This window comes from Pipistrellus kuhlii, unplaced genomic scaffold (genome assembly GCF_014108245.1).
Source record: "Pipistrellus kuhlii isolate mPipKuh1 unplaced genomic scaffold, mPipKuh1.p scaffold_m20_p_4, whole genome shotgun sequence".
Taxonomy (NCBI): domain Eukaryota; kingdom Metazoa; phylum Chordata; class Mammalia; order Chiroptera; family Vespertilionidae; genus Pipistrellus; species Pipistrellus kuhlii.
Genome location: NW_023425540.1, coordinates 50,304,377 through 50,324,163, shown reverse-complemented (window position 1 = coordinate 50,324,163; position 19,787 = coordinate 50,304,377). Strand labels below are relative to the sequence as shown.

Genomic DNA, 19,787 nt, shown 5'->3' with positions numbered 1-19,787 from the left:
TGTCCCGTGGCAATGGCTGTGCGCACCTCTGAGAGAAGGCTACTCTTGAGTTTCTCCCACTACCAGACAGTCCAGTTTCTCCCCGAATGAGTCTGGTATCCAAAATCTCACCCGGAGGTGGATTTCAGTGCAGTTGGGAGGTTTTGTTTTCCTCCCGAATGAGAAAGCTAGCTGTGCATTAGCTGCCCATGCGCTCCATGTGCTGCAAGTAAGACAGCAGCGTATTCAGCCGCCATCCCTTTCCACGCACACAGGTTTCCACACCTCCACAGTTCCTCTGAGTTTGTGTCCTTTTCTCTTTTCTTCTAGTTGTAGAATTTCCACTCAGCCAGCTTTCTGGTGGTTCTGGACGATGTCCGCTCTGTCTTCCAGTTGCCATTTTAAAATAGTTGTGCGAGGTAGCAGTATAGATCTTTACTTTATGCCTCCATCTTGTTTTCTCCTCTATTCTAGGAAGTTTTGTGTACTTTATAGATCATATACTATAATGAGAAAGGAAGGAAATCTAAGAATACCATAGTCTATAATAATAAAAGGGTAATATGCTAATTATTGCAGAAGTCTTTTGGACAAAGCCACAGTGGCTGCCTGAGGCTACTTCAAGCTGTGGATGGTGGCTGCTGCTACCAGGGCCTTCCTCTACCAAGGCTCAGGCAGCCACAGCTGCTGGCAGTGGTTGCAGCAGAGGCGTCATGGGGGTGTCACTTTCTCCTGATTGGCCCATTCCCCTCCCGCAGAGGGAGGCCAGAGGCAGCAGCAGTGAAGGGTGATGGGGGCCATGCCTTGCCCTGAGGGTTCCTAGACTGTGAGAGGGGGCAAGTCAGTCTGAGGAATACACAATGTCCCCCCTTCCCCCAGTGCATGAATTTTCATGCACCCGGCCTCTAGCGTTTAATAAACACTGGATGCTAAATACACTATTGTATATTTGGAAGAAATTTTTAACCTCACACTGCATTCCATTTTGAAGAGGGATTTTCCCCCCCTTCATTGTGTATTTATTTGAAATTCTTTCCTGATAAACTAATCTTTACTGTGTCATAGATATTAAAACATTTATTTTTTTATTCTGTTTATTCCTAAATATTGAAATATAATAGTTATAATTTGTTAGTGAGTTGCATATATTTAAAAAATAAACACTTTTTAGCTTTAATTTTTTTTCATTTTATAAAAGACAAACTGAAAAAATTGTTTTTCAGATTCTTCCAGATGACCCTGATAAAAAACCACAAGCAAAACAGTTGCAGACTCGGGCAGACTACCTCATCAAATTACTTAGTAGAGATCTTGCAAAAAAAGAAGCTCAAAGACTTTCTGGTGCAGTAAGTTAAAATTCATATGCTAAAGAGAAGTTTATTTTTAAGATAAGTCTAGCTTACTAATTGCCTTTGACCAGTAATTTTCACCATTTTCTTTTTGTGACAAAAACTAAGTAGGGGCCCAGTGCATGAATTTGTGCACTTTGAAAGGAACTGTGGGCTGTGAGACTGTAATAGGCACAGGAGTGGGTCTCAGCCCATCTTCCATGCCCCCACCTGGCTCCTTCCACCATGGTCCTCAGTTCCTGTCTGATGGCAGCCCCGCACCTGCCACCACCACTCCCACACACTGACAGCACTGGCCCCACTTGCAACCTCTGAACGCAAGGAGCAATTGGGTCCAGTGCCAGCAGCAGGTGTGAGCAGGGCTGGCACCATTAGCAGGTCTGAGTGGTAGCTGCTGCCCTGATTGCCCCTCAGGAGTCGGGGGGAGGTGGAGACGCCCTCAGAGGTGATCATGGCACTGGCAGCAGGTGCAAGCAGCAGTTCTGGTGCTGGCAGCAGGTGCAAGTGGGGCTGGAACTGGCAGCCGCTGTGAGAGGCCGCTGCTTGCTTTGATTTCCCCTCAGGAGCAAGGGGAGGTGGAGAAGCCCTGAGAGGGGCTATTGGGGCTTGAAGCTACTGCTCACACCTGCTGACGGCGCTAGCAGTGGGTGTGAATGGCATCTTTGATCCTGGCAGCAGGTGTGAGCAGGGCTGGTGCTGGCAGCAAGTTCAAGCACTGGGTGGGACTGTGGCACATGGTAGCAAATAATTTTCAGTAACCATCACGGGATTCGCCCTGATGACAGCAACCAGTGCCCTGCCTTGTTCTGGCATCCTCCACTTGCCTGCTTCACCATCCCACCACAGCTGACACCTGCCATGTTCCATGCACACTCCCTGGTGGTCAGTGCCCGTCATAGTGAATGGTGTTCAGTTGTTCTGGTTGTTCTGCCACTCAGTCTATTAGATTTTTATTATATAGAGCTACTAAAAATTATATTTTGTGCTGATCTGACAAAAAATTAGGAATATATTTTATTCATTCACACCAGACAGCTGTTGTTGTGCTAGCTGTTTTTTATATCTGACAATCTAAGGAAAAAGAGGTAAGTGCCCATGACTACATAGTCCAGTATTGCATATTTTGAAAATTCTTGCAGCACACCAGTATGGCAATGCACAACAGCTGACAACCGCTGCCCTAGAAAGACATCTGAGGTTAATATGAACTTACAAGAGTATTTTTTCATAATTTAGTAGTGTCACTTGAATATGGTAATATTTTACCTTAAATTATCTCAACATTCATGTTAACTCTGATGAGTATTGTATTTCAGAAGTGAGATTACTTTTTATTTTAGTATTTAGAGAGGGAATGGGGGAAACTTGTTCAGAATGGAGTCCTTTTTGAAAGGTCAAACCTCCATTACTGTGTTATTTGGAGACATTGGGAAGCTTAAGGAGTAGTGTTAAAGATCACTGCTTATTTATGAGGAGCTCCAAAAAAGTAGGAAGAAGATACTAAAAGTTGATTGGAACTTTAGAAATGTTAAAAAATTTACCTATGACCACAATATCACAATTACATATATGCCATTAAAAATAATTTTTAATGCTACTCTGGTAGCATTGAATTTAGTTGAAGATATTAATTTAGGATGGGAAAAAAAAACCTCCTTCTGTTTCTCTCTGCTTCATTTTTATTAAGTTGCTAGAAGCCCATAGTGCAAAATTGCGCAGCCCTGCCCATCTGTACGCACCCTGCCACGGTGCAGTCCCACCCACCCATACCAGTCTTTGGCTGTTAACGGCATTAGTACCACTGGGTTTTTCTAAGCATGGTGTATAGATTTTTCCAACAAGCTAAGGATTGAGTCAAACTATTTGTTTCTTTACTTTTTGATTCAATATTTAAGAAGCTTTTTTTAATAAATGGGATCTGTGAAATTGATTAGAATAAAAATAATTCTTTTTAGGGAGGTTCAAAGAGGAGAAAAGCTAGAGCTAAGAAGAATAAATCAATGAAGTCTATAAAAGTGAAAGAGGAAATAAAGAGTGATTCTTCTCCTTTGCTCTCAGAAAAGTCCGATGAAGATGATAAGGTAAGAATGTGTTTTAGAAAAGCAGCCAGTTAAATAGAAAGGAACATGGCATGTTTTGGTATGTTTTACATTTGAAATTTGACTAAGACCTGAAATTTTATTTTTTAGTACTGAAATTTTCTTTAAAAAATAGCTTAGCCGAAACAGGTTTGGCTCAGTGGTAGAGCGTCAATCTGCGGACTGAAAGGTCCCGGGTTCGATTCCGGTCAAGGGCATGTACATTGGTTGCCGGCACATCCCCAGTAGGGGGTGTGCAAGAGGCAGCTGGTCGATGGTTCTCTATCTCTCTCCCTTCCTCTCTGTAAAAAATCAATAAAATATATTTTAAAAAAATAGCTTATTACGCAGTCTCATTTACAGAACAGTATTTCACCCATCCAATAGAATATCATATGTCACTAGAGAGATAGAGCAAAGGTCCTTTCTTTTCAAACATTACCATTTGAGTGAGGTTTTGTCTCCTTTAATTTTATTATGAATTTTGAATGGAACTGGCTTACATTAGTTTTTATAGGAAGGTAAATATTGCATGTGTCATTATTAATATGATTCTGGATTATTTTTCAGAATCTGCATACATGCAATAGTAGTCATGCAAAGAAAATAAATTTAATCTTGATCAAGATTTGATGCCGAAACCGGTTTGACTCTGGATATAGCATCAGCCTCAGACTGGAAGGTCCCAGGTTCGATTCTGGTCAGGGATATGTGCTTTGTTTGCGGGCACATCCCTGATGGGCAGTGTGCAAGAAGAAGCTGATCGATGATTCTTTCTCATTAATATTTCTAACTCTCTCTTCCTCTCTGTAAAAAAACAATAAAATATATTTTAAAAATTTTTTTAAAGGAAAGAGAGAAAAGAAAGTAAAATAAGCTATAGAAGCTATGCAGAAAGAAAAAGACATAAAGGAAGAAAAGTTATGCAAATCATAATGTAAAATTTAGAAAGTTATACAGTCAGCTTATTTTTATTTTAGGAGAACAAATTGCCTATCAGCCCATGTTAGTTTCAATATCTGAGTTCAATCATGTAGGTGTCTCGTAGAAGAGAAAGATAGGCTTGAACCCTTTTTAAAATTTCTTACCTATAGGGTAACATTACAGAGTAACCTTATTTATTTATTTATTTATTTATTTATTTATTTATTTATTTTGTTTTCTCCAAATAAAATTGGGGAAAGATAAAATAGATAGGGATATTAAAAGTGAATAAACAATTGTTTTTTGGAAGTGTTAATCATTTTACCTTTGTTACTGTTGGGTTTTTCTTTTTCTTTTTCTTCAGTTGAGCGAATCCAAATCTGATAGCAAGGAAAGATCCAAGAAATCTTCAGTGTCTGATCCTTTAGTTCATATCACTGCAAGTGGTGAACCAGTTCCTATATCTGAAGAATCTGAAGAGCTGGATCAGAAGACATTCAGCATTGTAAGTAGTATCCCAGCAGTCACCAACTGATGGTTTGCAGAGCACTAGTGGTCTTTGAAGTCTGAAAGGCTGGTGACCACTGTAGTAGACTGGTTATTAGTAACAATCCATATAATATTTAAACTGCAGTTTTATTCTTTGCTGCTTTTAATTTAGAAATGTCTTTGAATTTGTTGCTACTGTAATTCGGGTTATGAAACTATATTTGGAAGATAATTTAAATTTAGAATCAACTTGGAAAATCTTTACGAAAAACTTGACGGAGAAGCATTTAAGGATGACTTAGAATGAACTTCTTTTCTCCATTTAATTTCTGAACCTGTTAACTGTATGACACTGCTTTTTGTCTTAAGTGAAGGAGTAGCTTCTTTTTAGTATTTTAGGAAATATAATTTTAAAAAATATACAAAATACAAGCCCTAATGTTTTGTTACTTGGTTCAGTAATAAAATTGCCCTGTCAGATTGACATAAAGGTCTCTGAAATTTCTCTGCCTATCCCCTGGAACTAAGTGCCAGTTCATAGACTACACTTGGAGTAACACTGGTCTAAAATGGGTTTTATATGCTACCATGCTTGTCATCATTCTGTGTTTAAGCTGCTTAAAATGGATAGTTCCAGTGTAAAAAGTACCATTTTTACAAAAAGATAAGTAAAATTCAAAGTTATTACTCATACAAAGACTGTTAATGAAAGTCTTGCTTTCCAAAGAGAACCTAAGGGGGGAAATCCCTGGCATTTAAGAGCTCTGAGGTGATATTTAATGGTTAGTTTAGCATCAAACAGTGCTGTATTTACTCATGTAAATATCACTGAAAGAAGATGTTTATTTAATTTATGTTTAATACATCTTTATGTTTCTTATTTTCCCTCTTTAAAAGTGTAAAGAAAGAATGAGGCCTGTCAAAGCAGCTTTGAAACAACTTGATAGGCCTGAGAAAGGCCTTTCAGAAAGAGAACAACTAGAGCATACTAGACAATGTTTAATAAAAATTGGTGACCATATCACAGAATGTCTGAAAGAGTATACAAATCCTGAACAAATCAAGCAGTGGAGAAAGTAAGTAATATACTTTTAGGAAGTGTTAAATTTGTGGGTATGTAATAATCTATTATATTTCAATTTATTCTTCTACTTTTGAATTTTAATAATACTAATGTTTAGAGAGGTAACTGGAGGATGGTTATTTTTACTATTTTCCCTTTAAAGCTTTTTTATTCATGAGTGATCAATTAATTATGTATCATGATATTCATAGCTGGTATTTCTGCCTTTAAATAAAAAACAATGAAAGCTGTTTCATTAAAATTTAGATTGCATTTTATTTTATTTATAAATCTTTATTGTTCAGATTATTACAGTTTTTCCTCTTTTATCTCCTTCATATCTCCCCTCTACCAGATTCCTACCCCATCCTCTGCCCTTATTCTTCCCGCTCCCCCCCCCCCACTGTCCTCATCTATAGGTGTATGATTTTTGTTCAGTCTCTTCCTGCACCCACAGTCCCCTTTTCCCTTGAGAATTGTCAGTTCACTCCCTTTCTATGCCCCTAATTCTATTATATTCACCAGTTAATACTGTTCATCAGATTTTTTATTCCCTTGGTTTTTAGATTCAGTTGTTGATAGATATGTATTTGTTGTTCATAATTTATCTTTACCTTTTTCTTCTTTCTCTTCTTAAAGAATTTTTAGCATTTTGTATAATACTGGTTTGGCAGTGATGAACTCCTTTAGTTTTTTTTCTCATCTGTGAAGCTCTTTATCTGACCTTCAATTCTGAATGATAGCTTTGCTGGGTAGAGTAATCTTGGTTGTGTAGGTTCTTCTTACTTATCACTTTGAATATTTCTTGCCACTCCCATCTGGCCTGTGTAGTTTCTGTTGAGAAATCACCTGACAGTCTTATGGGTGCTCCCTTGTAGGTAACTGTTTTTCTCTTGCTGCTTTTAATATTCTCTTTTTGTCTTTTGTTCTTGGCATTTTAATTGTCTTGGTATGACACATTATAATTAAAATCCAAAAATCCTCTTTGGATTTTTTTTGTTTAGGGTTTTCTGGGCTTCCTGGACTTGTAAGTCTATTTCTTTCACCAGGTGGGGGAAGTTTTCTGTCATTATTTCTTCAAATAGGTTTTCAGTATCTTGTTCTCTTTCTCCTTCTGGAATCCCCATAATACTGATGTAGGTTTGCTTGAAGTTGTCCCAGAGGCTCCTTACACTATCTTCAACTTTTTGGATTTTTTTTTCTTTTTGCTTTTCCTGAGGAGTTTTTTGTTTCTTAGTATTTTAAATCTTTGACTTGATTCCTGTGATCATCTAATCTGCTGTTGGATCTCTGTATATTATTTTTTATTTCAGTCAGTGTATGCTTAATTTCTGGTTGGTCATTTTTCATATTGCTAAATTTATCATCCTTTTATAGAAAATTCTTGAAAAACCTTATAACCATGGTCTTGAACTCTGTATCCAGTAGTTTGCTTTCCTCCATTTCTTTCATTTGTGATCTGTTTCTTTGTCTTCACACTTTGGCTGCTTCCCTGTGTTGATAGAGTGTGTGTGCTAGGTGTCCTATAGGGCCCAGTGGCTCTTTCTCCCCAGTTACCTGAGGTGGAAACTTGTGGTGCACCCCTTTGTGGGCTGTGGGTGCAGTTTTGTTGTAGTGAAGCCTTGATTGTTGTTGATATCACTGGGAGGAGTTGACCTCCAACACAATTGGCTATGAGGATCAGCTGTGTCTGCCCTGGGAGAACTTCTGTGCTGGAGTCACCTTTGTCAGACAAGACTTGCAATAGCCTCTGTGCTCAGCTTGGATGTGGCGGAGCCTCAGGGTGGGGCAGACAGCAATGGTTTCCTGTCAGCCCTGCCCTAAGAGGCCCCCGAGTCTCAGTGTCCCGTGGTAATTGCAGGAAGCACCTTTGAGAGAAAGCTGCTCTCGAGTTTCGCCCACTGCCAGACAGTCCACTTTCTCCCCGAATGAGTCTGGGTCCCCAGTCTTGCTGGAACTGCAGTTCCAAGCAGTCAGGAGCTTTTGTCTTCCTCCCGATTGAGAAAGCCAGCCGCATATTCAGTTGCTAGCCCTCTTCGCGTGCTTGCCTCTGTACCTCTGCCTTCTGGGGCTCCTCTGAGTCTCAGTGTACTTTTCTCTTTCCTTCTAGTTGTAGAATATCCACTCAGCCAACTTTCCTGTGTTTCTGAATGATGTCTGTTTGTCTTTTAGTTGTAGTTTTGAAATTATTGTGTGAAGCAGTAGTTTAGGTATTTACCTATGCCACCAACTTGTTTACTCTCTTGCATTTTATTTAAAAAAATTTTTCACAATTCTCTATATTATTCTCAGTAGTATTTTTAGAAATTGGTGTGCCAAATAATTAAATTTATTATGTAATTATATTTAGCAATTTGTCTTTGAGTATGAATATATTGTAATACCTTCTAAAAATTAATATCCCCATACAACGTGAAATGGACAATCGCCCTTTGTTTTAGAAGTAGTAGCGACACAGTTGATCTTAAAATTATAAAACTGAACTGCTATATTATTATACAAATCACGTAATGATTACCAGATCCAGATCAGTATTAAACCAAACTACTACACAACTTGGGGAAAACATAAAGTAAAAACAAACAAGTCCCTGATAGTAATACAGCTACACATTTAAAAAACAAACAAACAAACAAAACGATAATATATTTCTGGAGGAGTGGTTATGATTACACTAAAATAAAAAATTTCTACACTTGTTCCTTTTATCCTTAAATTCAAGCAGGACCCATTTTAGGGAGAGGAGGTAGGAAATTGATGATGTAAATTTTGCTGTCATGTCTAAAGAAACTAAAGCTATGTATGGACAATAATAATATCCTTAAATCGTGCCTATAAAGCCATAGAGTAGTCACTACAGTTGGCATCAGAAGATCTGCTCAGTCCCCATCTTGGCTAATTTGGGGCTTTATGACCTTGAACAATATCTCTGAGCCCCCTGGTATTATCACTGATAACATCTGTATTTGAAGCTCTTATTTTGATTATTCTTTTTTAATCCTCACCCTAGGATATTTTTTCCATTGATTTCTAGGAAAAGTGGGAGGGAGAGACAAGGGAGAGGGGGAGATACACGTACATCAATCGATTGGTTGCCTTCCACAGGCACCCCTACCAGAATTGGGGAACCTGCAACCAAGGTATGTGCCCTTGACCAAAATCAAACCTGACCCTTCAGACCTTCGTCTGATGCTATTAACCACTAAGCAGAACTGGGCAGCCCTGTATCTGAAACTCTTTTTTTAAAATATATTCTTATTGACTTCAGAGAGGGAGAGAGAGACAGAAACATCAATGACCCCCCTACTGGGGATGTACCCTGGCTGGGAATTGAAACGTGACCTCATAGCTACACTGGCCAGGCATGAAGCTCTTTATAAATTGTAAGGGATTACATATTTTCCACTTATTGAATAATAATAAATGTCATGAGGAATGGGAGACAATTTTGAAGTACTATATTTATATATTCATATATTCTAGCTTAATCTTTTATTTTTGGATGGAATATATATACTGAATGGAGCATTAACTCTTTCCTCAAATACCATAAACAGTTATTTCATCCTTTTCAACTCATTTTACGATTCCCAAGCTCAGAGCCATAGATCAAGAATACAATCAAGCCGAGGCTGGTTTGGCTTAATGGATAGAGCATCGGCTTGGGGACTGAAGGGTCCTGGTTTCGATTCGGGTCAAGGGCATGTACCTTGGTTGCGGGCATATCCCCAGTGGGGGGTGTGCAAGAGGCAGCTGATCGATGACTCTCTCATCGATGTTTCTAACTCTCTCTCTCCTTTCCTCTCTGTACAAAATCAATAAAATATATTTTTTTAAAAAAGAATACAATCAAACTCAATTATATATGTTAGGCTTTCATGGGAATCTATCTTTTTACATTGAAGATCCAAAGTTAAATTTTCTCTGTTGTTGGCTCCCAAACACGTTTTTGATTGTCGCTTAGCTGTGGTAAAATTGGGAAAATAAAGAAATGGAGTGAATTGTTCTTAGAGCTAAATTTCGTTAATTTAAAGGATTATATTAAACATTTTCCTACTTTTTAGTGTAAAGGAGCTTGTTTTCCATCTGAAAATATTTCAATGTACTATATTTTGAAACCTTATAATTAGAGTATTTTTGAGGTCATAGAGGGAGAAAATCTATTGTATATTACTTGCTAGAAAGATTAGTAATAAGTATCTTGTTGAAATTATATAGTGACTAATACAAATATATGCTATTTTGGATTTAGTTTATAAACACGAACCAGGGGTAGGGAGTTGGCGACTGCTGGTATAGGGAATGTTTCTCAATTTTTGGACCATTTCTGACCTACCCCATTGTCTGTTAAAACTCTCCATTGGTAAAAGAACTTAGACACTGTGAAAGGGCAAAACAGAACATTTTAAATATATTTTGGGGTTATAAAGTATATTAATTTGTAAAACTCAGCAAGTGTAAAGTTAAAAAATTGTGCATCTTATTCTATGTACATTTTATTTTTAAAAGAAGATAACAGATATTGACTAGTGTTAATACTGAAGTATTTAGGGTGAGAAATAACAACACCTCCATTTATCTTGGAAATGCAAACAAAAATTACAATGATTGCCGGAGAGATGGATGTGCAATTTATTTCAGTGCCCCGATTTTACAGGCTATGAAGTATTGCTCACTTTAGGGAGCAGATTTTGAGAGTATTATGTATATATGTGCCCATTAACTATGAAGACATAGGTTATTGCTCTTTAAATTGCAAAATTATAGGCCAAAATATTGATGAAAAAAAGTATCATTATATGTTGCAGTTAAGCAAACAACCTTCACAAACTTAATTGATAATACCAATGGTAATTTAATAAAATTTAATAGCAATTTAATAAAATTGAATGGTTATTTAATAAAACACAGAAAGCCACAACTGACTTAACACTGATAAGAATTCGTCTAAAAAAATCACCAGATACCCATCTCTTTATGCACATGTGCTGGGATAATTCTGCAGTTAACTTATAACTCACAGACTTATATATTTCAAAATTTACTAATACATAGCAATTTCTTAGTAGTTTACTAGCCAGCAGCTATTCTTACATATCAATACTCAAAATCAGCAGGCTGAGAATTACTTATTTTAGTGGAAAGCAAATTAGGAGTTTTCTAGCCTTACTTAGTTATATGAGTCATTTAGCCTCATTACCTGATTTACTTGTTTATTTTTAAAATTGGCTGCTATTTTTACTATGCCTATTTAAAGGTTATTTGTGAAATTAAATAATAGGAAAGAGCTTTGAAAATATAAAAACAGTTTAATATACCTGTTACCAAAAGTATCCCATGCAAGGCTTTATAATTTAATGTCTACTTTGTAGTTATAAGCAATAAGTGTTTAATATTTGAAAAATGTGTCAGTCATTTAGAGATCCCCAAATTAAGTGCTTTCATATACTTTCTCATAAAATAGAATGAAAAGTTATTTTATAGCTAAGAATTTTTGCTTTCTAAGACCATCTTCCTTCAACCAGTGTCATTAGAAGATGGCTTTCTTTTGGGAAGTTGTTATTCATACAGAGGATTGTGTGTGTGTGTGTGTGTGTGTGTGTGTGTGTGTTGTTTTTTGTTTTTCCTTAAAATTGATTGATTGGCTCATTAAAGATATTGATGTTGGCTAATCTGCTAAATTCTTATCATTGGCTAATTAGTAATTTCTCTACCCTGTTTATATAAGCAAATATCAAGTCATATTTTATAATACCTATTGAAAAATATTTAAGAAAAAAATTGTGAATATGTAAAACTATTACTTTTTCAGTGATAGCAGATAGACTTAAGTGTCACTGATTATGAATGATTGTTTAGGAAGCTGTGTTAAGAAGTATCCATAGGCTGCATCTGAATTTATCATGAAATACTATGATCAGTTACTAATTCTTGCCTTGGGATGGGAAGAGAGGCCTAAAGACTCCATGTTGTCCATAGGTCCAAAGACTCCATGTTATTCTCATGACCATTGCATTACAATTATAAAATGACAGTTGTTTTCTAAAGTATAACCGCCGGGCAGAACTGTTAGGGCCCTGTTTTTACAAGTGATATTATCTGATGGTATAATTGTTCAGACTAGGAACATAGCTTATTCCTTTTATAACTAATCTGAATAACATTATGAGTCCTTTCCTGATTTGTAAATTTGCATCTCTGGTTTCAAATTAGGATTGATTAGTGCTTTTCATTCTAAAAATTATAAAATGAAGGGATTTGGAAGAGAAATAAAACTTAATGTTTAGGTTCATTTAGAGTTTTATTCCTATATGAAATTTTTAAAAAACACTAGAAATAATCGCCTTAGGCTTTATTACATAGAGGGCAAAGTATTTGTGTTTGTGTGTTTCGGGGATTATGAAAAATCTAAATATTTTTCACCAGACTAATTTGCCTCTTTTTCTTTTAGAAACCTGTGGATTTTCGTATCTAAGTTTACTGAGTTTGATGCAAGAAAATTACATAAGTTATATAAGCATGCTATTAAAAAACGGCAGGAATCTCAGGTAAAGTAACACATCATTTTTTTTTCCTTATTTATGTTACTAAAACTGAGACATTCTTCCTTAGAGAAGAATTCAGTTAATAAATGTAGGAGGAATGAATGAAATAGAAAATTACCACTAGAGTACCACATTAAGAACATTTGCAGGTAAGAGCTTCTGAAGGAAGCTAAAATTAGTGAACAAGAAATGAGATATTAGCATAGTCTAAAAATATCTTCTCTAAGATGTTTATTAATTACAAAGAAAAACAATAACATTTAGAAAAGAAACTTGCCTGACACCACTGTAAACAAGTGATTAAAATCACCAGTGAAATAAGACGTATTGACATCATGAACCACCTGAGTATGATGCACTGAGAAAGGTACATCACTTCCATGGTTTGCATAACCTCAATCATAAAAAAATTCCAGAAAAATTGCAAGAGATATACCACACAGTAACTCTATAGTACTCTTCAAAAGTGTCAAGATCATGGAAGACAAGAAAAAAAGATGGAGCTGTCCCACATTGAAGGAAACTAAGTTAGACATAAAACCTAAGTGTTATATGAAGTTCCAGATTGGATCCTGGGGTGGAAAAAAGATCTTAGTGGAAAAATGTAAAATCTGAATGAAGTATGTAGTTCAGTTAATAGTATTGTACCAATGTTAGCTACTTAGTTTTGATCATTATGCCATGCTTATATAAGATACTAACATTAGGAGCAGCTATAAGAAAGACCTATGGGAACTCTTTGGTATTACTTTTCTTGTTAAGTCTCAATTTATTTCAAAGTCAAATTTTGTAATGTCATGTGACAAATAGTTTATGATTTTTTAAGAAGATATCTGCAAATGCTACATATATATACATTCTAGTATATTATGTACGAGCTTCTTTCAGCCTTGAGGTTTTCTTTTTAGGGCCCCTCACCCTTTTTTGTAATAGTTTATTATACCACTTAAAAGTTGCTTACATGTGTGCATTTATTTTAGCAAAATAATGACCAGAACAGCAACGTGAATATTCAAGTGATTAGAAATCCAGGTAAGTCAGTCTTACTAATTATTTTTAAAAGCACATTTTAAAATTGTTTTTTCTTTTTGGGGTTTTAGATAATACATACCTATTATACATCATTATATTGAATCTAATATCTTAATCCGTTTTTGCTTATTGTTAACCTTTCCATAAATCACCCTTTACCAGTTTATAGAAATTGTAGGTAATTGTTAAAATACAATAAATTATTAAAATGATAATAAATTAATTTAGAATGCAATAATACATTTTTTCTGCACAAGAATCACAAAAGTATAGTCTGTCTTAGAAGGAAATGTGCCTTAAATATTTCAGTTGTGATTTTTCACATTTCGGAATAAAGTGACCCCTTTTGTAACTCTTAGTACTGTTTTAATAAACCATTTCTAAATGCTTTAACTACCTGTATTTGGGAACTGATTTTGTTTAGCTGGAGTTAAGACAGAAATTCTTATAATGTAGCAACAAAGTTAAATTCATTAACAAAAGTTGAGTTTTTTAATTTAACAGATGTGGAAAGATTAAAAGAAAATACAAATCATGATGATAGCAGCAGAGACAGTTATTCTTCTGATAGACACTTATCTCAGTATCATGATCATCATAAAGACCGACATCAGGGAGATTCTTACAAAAAGAGTGACTCTAGGAAAAGGCCCTATTCTTCTTTTAGTAATGGAAAAGATCATCGTGATTGGGATCACTACAAGCAAGACAGCAGGTAAACCTGACAGTTCTTAAAGTTTGCTTATTTGTTTCTTTCTGTTTTTTATTTTATTTACTATGTTTGACCTTATTATCACTTCAAACAAACCTTATGTGAAATAAAGGTGCTTATTTATAAATAAGAAAAATATATACTCTAATTCTTTTTGTTAATATTAAGAACTGGGTTTTTCTATAAAATGTTTTTTTAAATTATAAATTTAAGATTAAAGTTTAATAGATGAAAGTATAGGGAGGAACTGATGAACAAAAACAGATCCAGAGATAGAGAAGCATCAGACTGTCAGACCTCAGAGGGAAGATAAGGGACGGTGAGGGTAAGAAAGCATAGAGAGTTCTATAATTATGTCACAGGATTCATTGTTGGTTTTGGAGAATATTGGCTTAAAAACTCTTCAAAATATAATTCTATATAATAAAAGGCTAATATGAAAATTATTCCTTTGATCGGGAGTTCAATCATGGTGTGGGGCTGGTCAGCAGCCCCTTTCCCCAGCCAGCCTGGCCCAATTGGCCTTAATTAGGGAGGACCAGCCAGACCCCACCCATGCACGAATTTGTGCACTGGGCCTGTAGTCTAGGTATATAAAAGCCTAATCGACCGTTACAACAGAATGACCAGTCAACCAGTCACTATGATGCACAGTGACGACCAGGGAGCAGACGCACAACACAGGAGCTTCCCATGGTGGTCATTGTGCTTCCACAGCCAACCTCTCCTGGTCCCTCCCTGCCACTGGCTGGCCAACCTCCCGTAGTCCCTTCTCCCATTCTTACCCTCCCCCAAGCCTCCCACTGGCCTGGCCTTGATCAGGACTGGGTGAGACAGCCCTGCTCAGCCCTGATTACCGGCCAGGTTTAGTGACTCCCACCCTTGCACAAATGTGTGCACTGGGCCTCTAGTAAGGTAAAATAAAAGCTTGATGGAATATGGCTGAAATTTGATGGAGGGAGTTCTTTATTACACTTTATTTAAAACAAATGGGGAAATTTTTATTTGAAAACATCTGAGATGGTCCTGAAATCAGGATGTTTTATTTGTTCACTAGAGGTCGATGCACAAAAATTAGTGCAAGAGTAGGCCTTCCTTTCCCCAGCTGCCAGCACCAACTTCCCTCCAGCACCCAGGATCTGGGCTTCGCTCCAGCTGCCACCTGCAGGCACCTGGGACCTGGGCTGCTTCACTCCGGCCACTGCTGGCAGTCACCCAGGATCCAGGCTTCACTCCTGCTCTGGTCTTGTCCAGATGGACGTTTGGTCTAATTAGCATACTACCCATTATTATAGACTAGAGGCCCAGTGCACGAAATTTATGCACTCTGGGAGAGGAGGTCCCTCAGCCCGGCCTGCCCCTCTCAGTCTGGGATCCCTTGAGGGATGTCCAACTGACGGCTTAGCCCTGCTCCTGGTGGGGAGCAGGCCTAAGCTGTCAGTCAGACGTCCTTAGCGCTAACATGGAGGCAGGAGAGACTCCCGCCATCACTGCTGTTCTTGCCAGACATGAGCCCAGCTTCTGGTTGAGAAGCACTGGGTTAGAGGCTCATAAAAAAGGTTCTGATTTCAAGTGTATAGTTGTGGTTATCTTAATCTAGCTTCCAGATAATTAAGATGCGTTAATACAAATGATGCATAAAATAAAAAGTAACAAACATCATAAAATGGGGATGTGAAATTAGATTTCTCTGAGGTGGTCTGTATGGTTCACTTTAGTTTTATGAATCAAATAGTTTTTCAAAAGTACACGGTTATTTCCAGTAATTTTTAAGTAATGAAACACTGAACTTTTATACAATTAAAAGTATACTTTAAATTATTTTGTTTTATTTTTAATAAGATGTTATTCATTTGGAAACATATAATTTGTATATAATATTTCTAATTTCTCTTTTGTTAGATATTACAGTGATAGAGAGAAACACAGAAAACTGGATGATCACAGAAGTAGAGATCACAGGTCAAATTTGGAAGGAAGTTTAAAAGATAGATCTCATTCAGATCATCGGTTGCATTCAGATCATCGGTTACATTCAGATCATCGGTCAAGTTCTGAATATACACATCATAAATCTTCCAGGGATTATAGGTATCACTCAGATTGGCAAATGGACCACAGAGCTTCCAGTAGTGGGCCTAGATCACCACTAGATCAGAGGTCTCCTTATGGCTCCAGATCTCCATTTGAACATTCAATTGAACACAAAAGTACACCTGAGCATACCTGGAGTAATCGGAAAACATAACAAAAACTGATATTTTGTTGTTCTGGACTTTTCTTTTAGCCATATATCATAAACCAACACAGTAATTGCCTTACATGACTTGAAAGATATAAACAGATCTTCTATCAGTAGCAGTATTGTTACTTCTTTCCAGGATGCAAGGTCTATTATCCCAACAGAAGAGAAAATATTTTTATATTTAAGGATTATGCTGCACTGTGCTACAAATATTGTAGTACTTTTTTTCTTTTTTTCTTTTTTAAAGAGATGGAAAATGTTTACTCTTACAGGGACCTCAACACTGCCCTTCCATATAGGCTGGATAAACTGTTTTTAAGTCAATGATTTTAGACTGAACTCCATTTAAATTATGTTTGTATATGAACTTTACTCTGACCTGTGATCATGTTTCAGGAAGGAATGAAAGAGAGTTCTTTTCTTAATAAAGAAAAAACACTCAAGGATTTTGTTCACTTTCCAAAGCTACTTGTTTACATTGTACACTGCGACCACCTTGCCGCTTTTCATCACAAGCTTGAATATTTAAATTCTGTACCTATATCTGTAAAATAGCCAGGAACTTCCTGTTTGTGATCTATTATTATGCCTTTTTACATACACACAAAAAATTGACTGTAAATTATTGTAAATAGATTAAATGAGCTTTCCTTACTTACTTCCCTTTCTCAGGCTTTTTTTGACTGTTCCTTTCCCTACCAACTCAGGCCTTCTTATTGTTTAAAAAAAAAAAAAATCAGTGTAACAACACTTTTTAATTATTTGTCTTGATGGAATCATTGTTTAGAATGTAAAAAATGGGGAAAGGGGCTACTTAATTCCATTAGTCCTCTTTTTATATTGACTATTTTATTAAATACATGTTATTTCGTTCCTTTTACTTTTTTATTTTATTTTATTTTTTGGTCAATAGTGTGTATGTAGTAGCAAAATGGTGAGATAATACGTAAAATCTAAACTGCATGCTCTGGAAACATTTTCAGATGCATTTGGTTTAAAAAGGGTAAGTGTATGAACACTCAGAATTCAAAATAGCCAAAAGTTATTGTAAATCCATTTGTTTTCTCTTTTCATGTGGGCAATAATGTCAAATGTGCTATGCAGCCAGGTAACATTTTAGATAAACTTGATTGACTTTTATAATATAACTGTTACAATGCACACTGATTGTATATAAAAACCTTATATATGACAAATTAAATTTAAGAAAAAGGATATGTGGGCTCCTGTAATTTTCTGCTGCATTTTTTCCCCTCTCTTAAGAAAAAAGGCACTTAACTTTTTTCTTTTTTAAGTAGTAACATTTAGCTGCCAAAAATGGATATTTTGGTAAGCAGTTGAATATAGTTAATGTGTAGCACTACAACTAAATCTATTTTGAAGACCATATGAATCTATGACGTAAAATTTAGGTCATAGGAATTTTTGTTGGCCTCTTTTTGGTTTTCTGCAGATATTATTTCAAAATGCCTTATATTTATTCACAGATTTTTATTTTGTTATATTCAATGGGAATTTTTGACGTGTGTAGCATACATTTTTGGATGTGTGCTGTGATGTAACAAATTTGAATCTTAACTTTGACAAATATATTGATATATTCCAATAATATTTTTAAATGTGTCCCTATTGATTTAGCTGTGGGAGCAATCTTCGGAAATTTGTTCATAGATGTATTTTTAAAATATTTTCTGTTTATTCTATTAGGTCTAAAATTTACACTAAGGATACAAAATAAAGCTTGCTTTCCATTTTTTGTTGTTTTTTTAAGCAGTGATTCTTCTTTTAGTTATTCTGAAGAATATTGATCTTTTTTTCCTCTGATATATCACATAACATGGGGAATAATTCTATTTTTAAATAACTCATTTATAATCAATATAAAAGTGATAAAATAGTTCGGTTCCAGTACATGTACACATTTTTTAAGCCTTTTCACTGTAAAATTGATTATTCCACAAGATAGCAGTGAATAAAAAAATGTAATGCTTAATGAGGTCATAATAATAACAAAACAAATCAGGGTTGACATTTTAAAATCATCACTTTGTAGTTGGAACATTTGGATTATATCCTATTGTGCAAATTTCATAAAAGAACAGTATTACATTTTTTGAGACAATGGAATGGATTCTTAATTCTATATTTACTTGAATATTTCAGTCAACTAATTAGTGGAGTTGAATGAAAAATCCAAAACTATGTAACATCTATTAACTGATGGAAAATATGTTCATTTGTAAGAATTACATAGAAGAGGAATAAGCCATAAATTTATTAAAACAATGGAGAAGAACATTAGTACATAGATATAATAGGGAACATTCTCTATAAAATAAGCTTATTTTTGTCTTTTACATGCTCATTTTGCTTTGCATTTTTATCTATTTGTTTAATTTTTCAAGGATAAGAGATTATGCATAGTACTGTACCAATTAGCCTTCCAATTTAATAATTTACAATAAATGATTCTTAAGAAAAGCAATGTCCTGTTTGCTTATCAAGAACATATTTTTGTTTAGGATATGTTAGAAAATAATTTGCAGACTGGAAAGCTGTGGAGAATGAGTGTGAATGATTCGTTCATTATTTTCAGAGTGTTTAAAATTAGAACCTCTACAGTTGAGGTAGGTTACCTATGATAACTTTCTGTCTGTAATCATTTTGTAATTAAATAATGAAAGGGTTGTGAGATTTTTATACTAATTTACACAATTTACTTTTTTGAGATTTATCACTAGGGCCCGGCCAGCATGGTGCAGTGGTTGTTCGTCGACTTTATGAACGAGGAGATCAGGTTCAATTCCAATCAATGATTCTCTTATTATTGATGTTTTTCTCTCTTTCCCTTCCTTTCTGAAATTAATAAAAATATATGTATTTTTAAAAAGAGTATACACTAGAAATAAATGTCATAATTCTTATATGTGCACTATATGACTGTTTTTGACTAGAGAATGGTCTTTGGACCATAAATGTCATAGATTTATAATTCAAACTATCAAGACTCAAATGTAGAGTGGGCGACATGGCATTGGAGCCAACTGAATCTAATGGCCTTGTTTAACAATGAATTCTTGGTTAACTTTACCATGGCAACTGTAATTAAAAATCATCTGTTTGACTGAGCTAACCTGTTGGTTCAGCCTTAAAACAAATGTTATTCACCTGAGGCCTCCCATAATCCCCAGATAAGCTTACGTCAGACGTGGCCCCACCACGGACCCAGTCTGGCTTCTGCTGGGTTCCAGATATGGTGGGGAAAAAGAAATGCTCAGATAAAGTATAAAAGCTCATCATGCAAAAGCGCAGAGCTAGGGTCCAGGATTGGAGAGGGACTTACCCACCAACCACCTCTAGAAACGGCAAGC

General features: G+C 35.7%; 1 protein-coding gene across 9 annotated transcripts in view; it reads left to right on the top strand.

Annotated features, from left to right (window-relative positions):
• The window catches only part of CHD1 (chromodomain helicase DNA binding protein 1), a 70,194-nt gene extending 52,563 nt beyond the window's left edge, over positions 1–17,631 (top strand). For 4 of the 9 annotated variants that reach the window (XM_036411322.2, XM_036411319.2, XM_036411318.2 and 1 more), the window contains 8 exons: positions 1,203–1,325; positions 3,284–3,409; positions 4,695–4,835; positions 5,717–5,895; positions 12,334–12,430; positions 13,408–13,459; positions 13,964–14,174; positions 16,074–17,631. In XM_036411322.2, coding sequence (XP_036267215.1) covers positions 1,203–1,325; positions 3,284–3,409; positions 4,695–4,835; positions 5,717–5,895; positions 12,334–12,430; positions 13,408–13,459; positions 13,964–14,174; positions 16,074–16,419 — 1,275 coding nt within the window. In that variant the 3' untranslated portion in view covers positions 16,420–17,631. Of the gene's footprint in view, positions 1–1,202; positions 1,326–3,283; positions 3,410–4,694; positions 4,836–5,716; positions 5,896–8,607; positions 8,860–12,333; positions 12,431–13,407; positions 13,460–13,963; positions 14,175–16,073 lie in introns of those variants that run through there. The other 5 variants (XM_036411321.2, XM_036411323.2, XM_036411324.2 and 2 more) reach the window with 5 other exon arrangements.
• Positions 17,632–19,787: the final 2,156 nt, after the last annotated feature.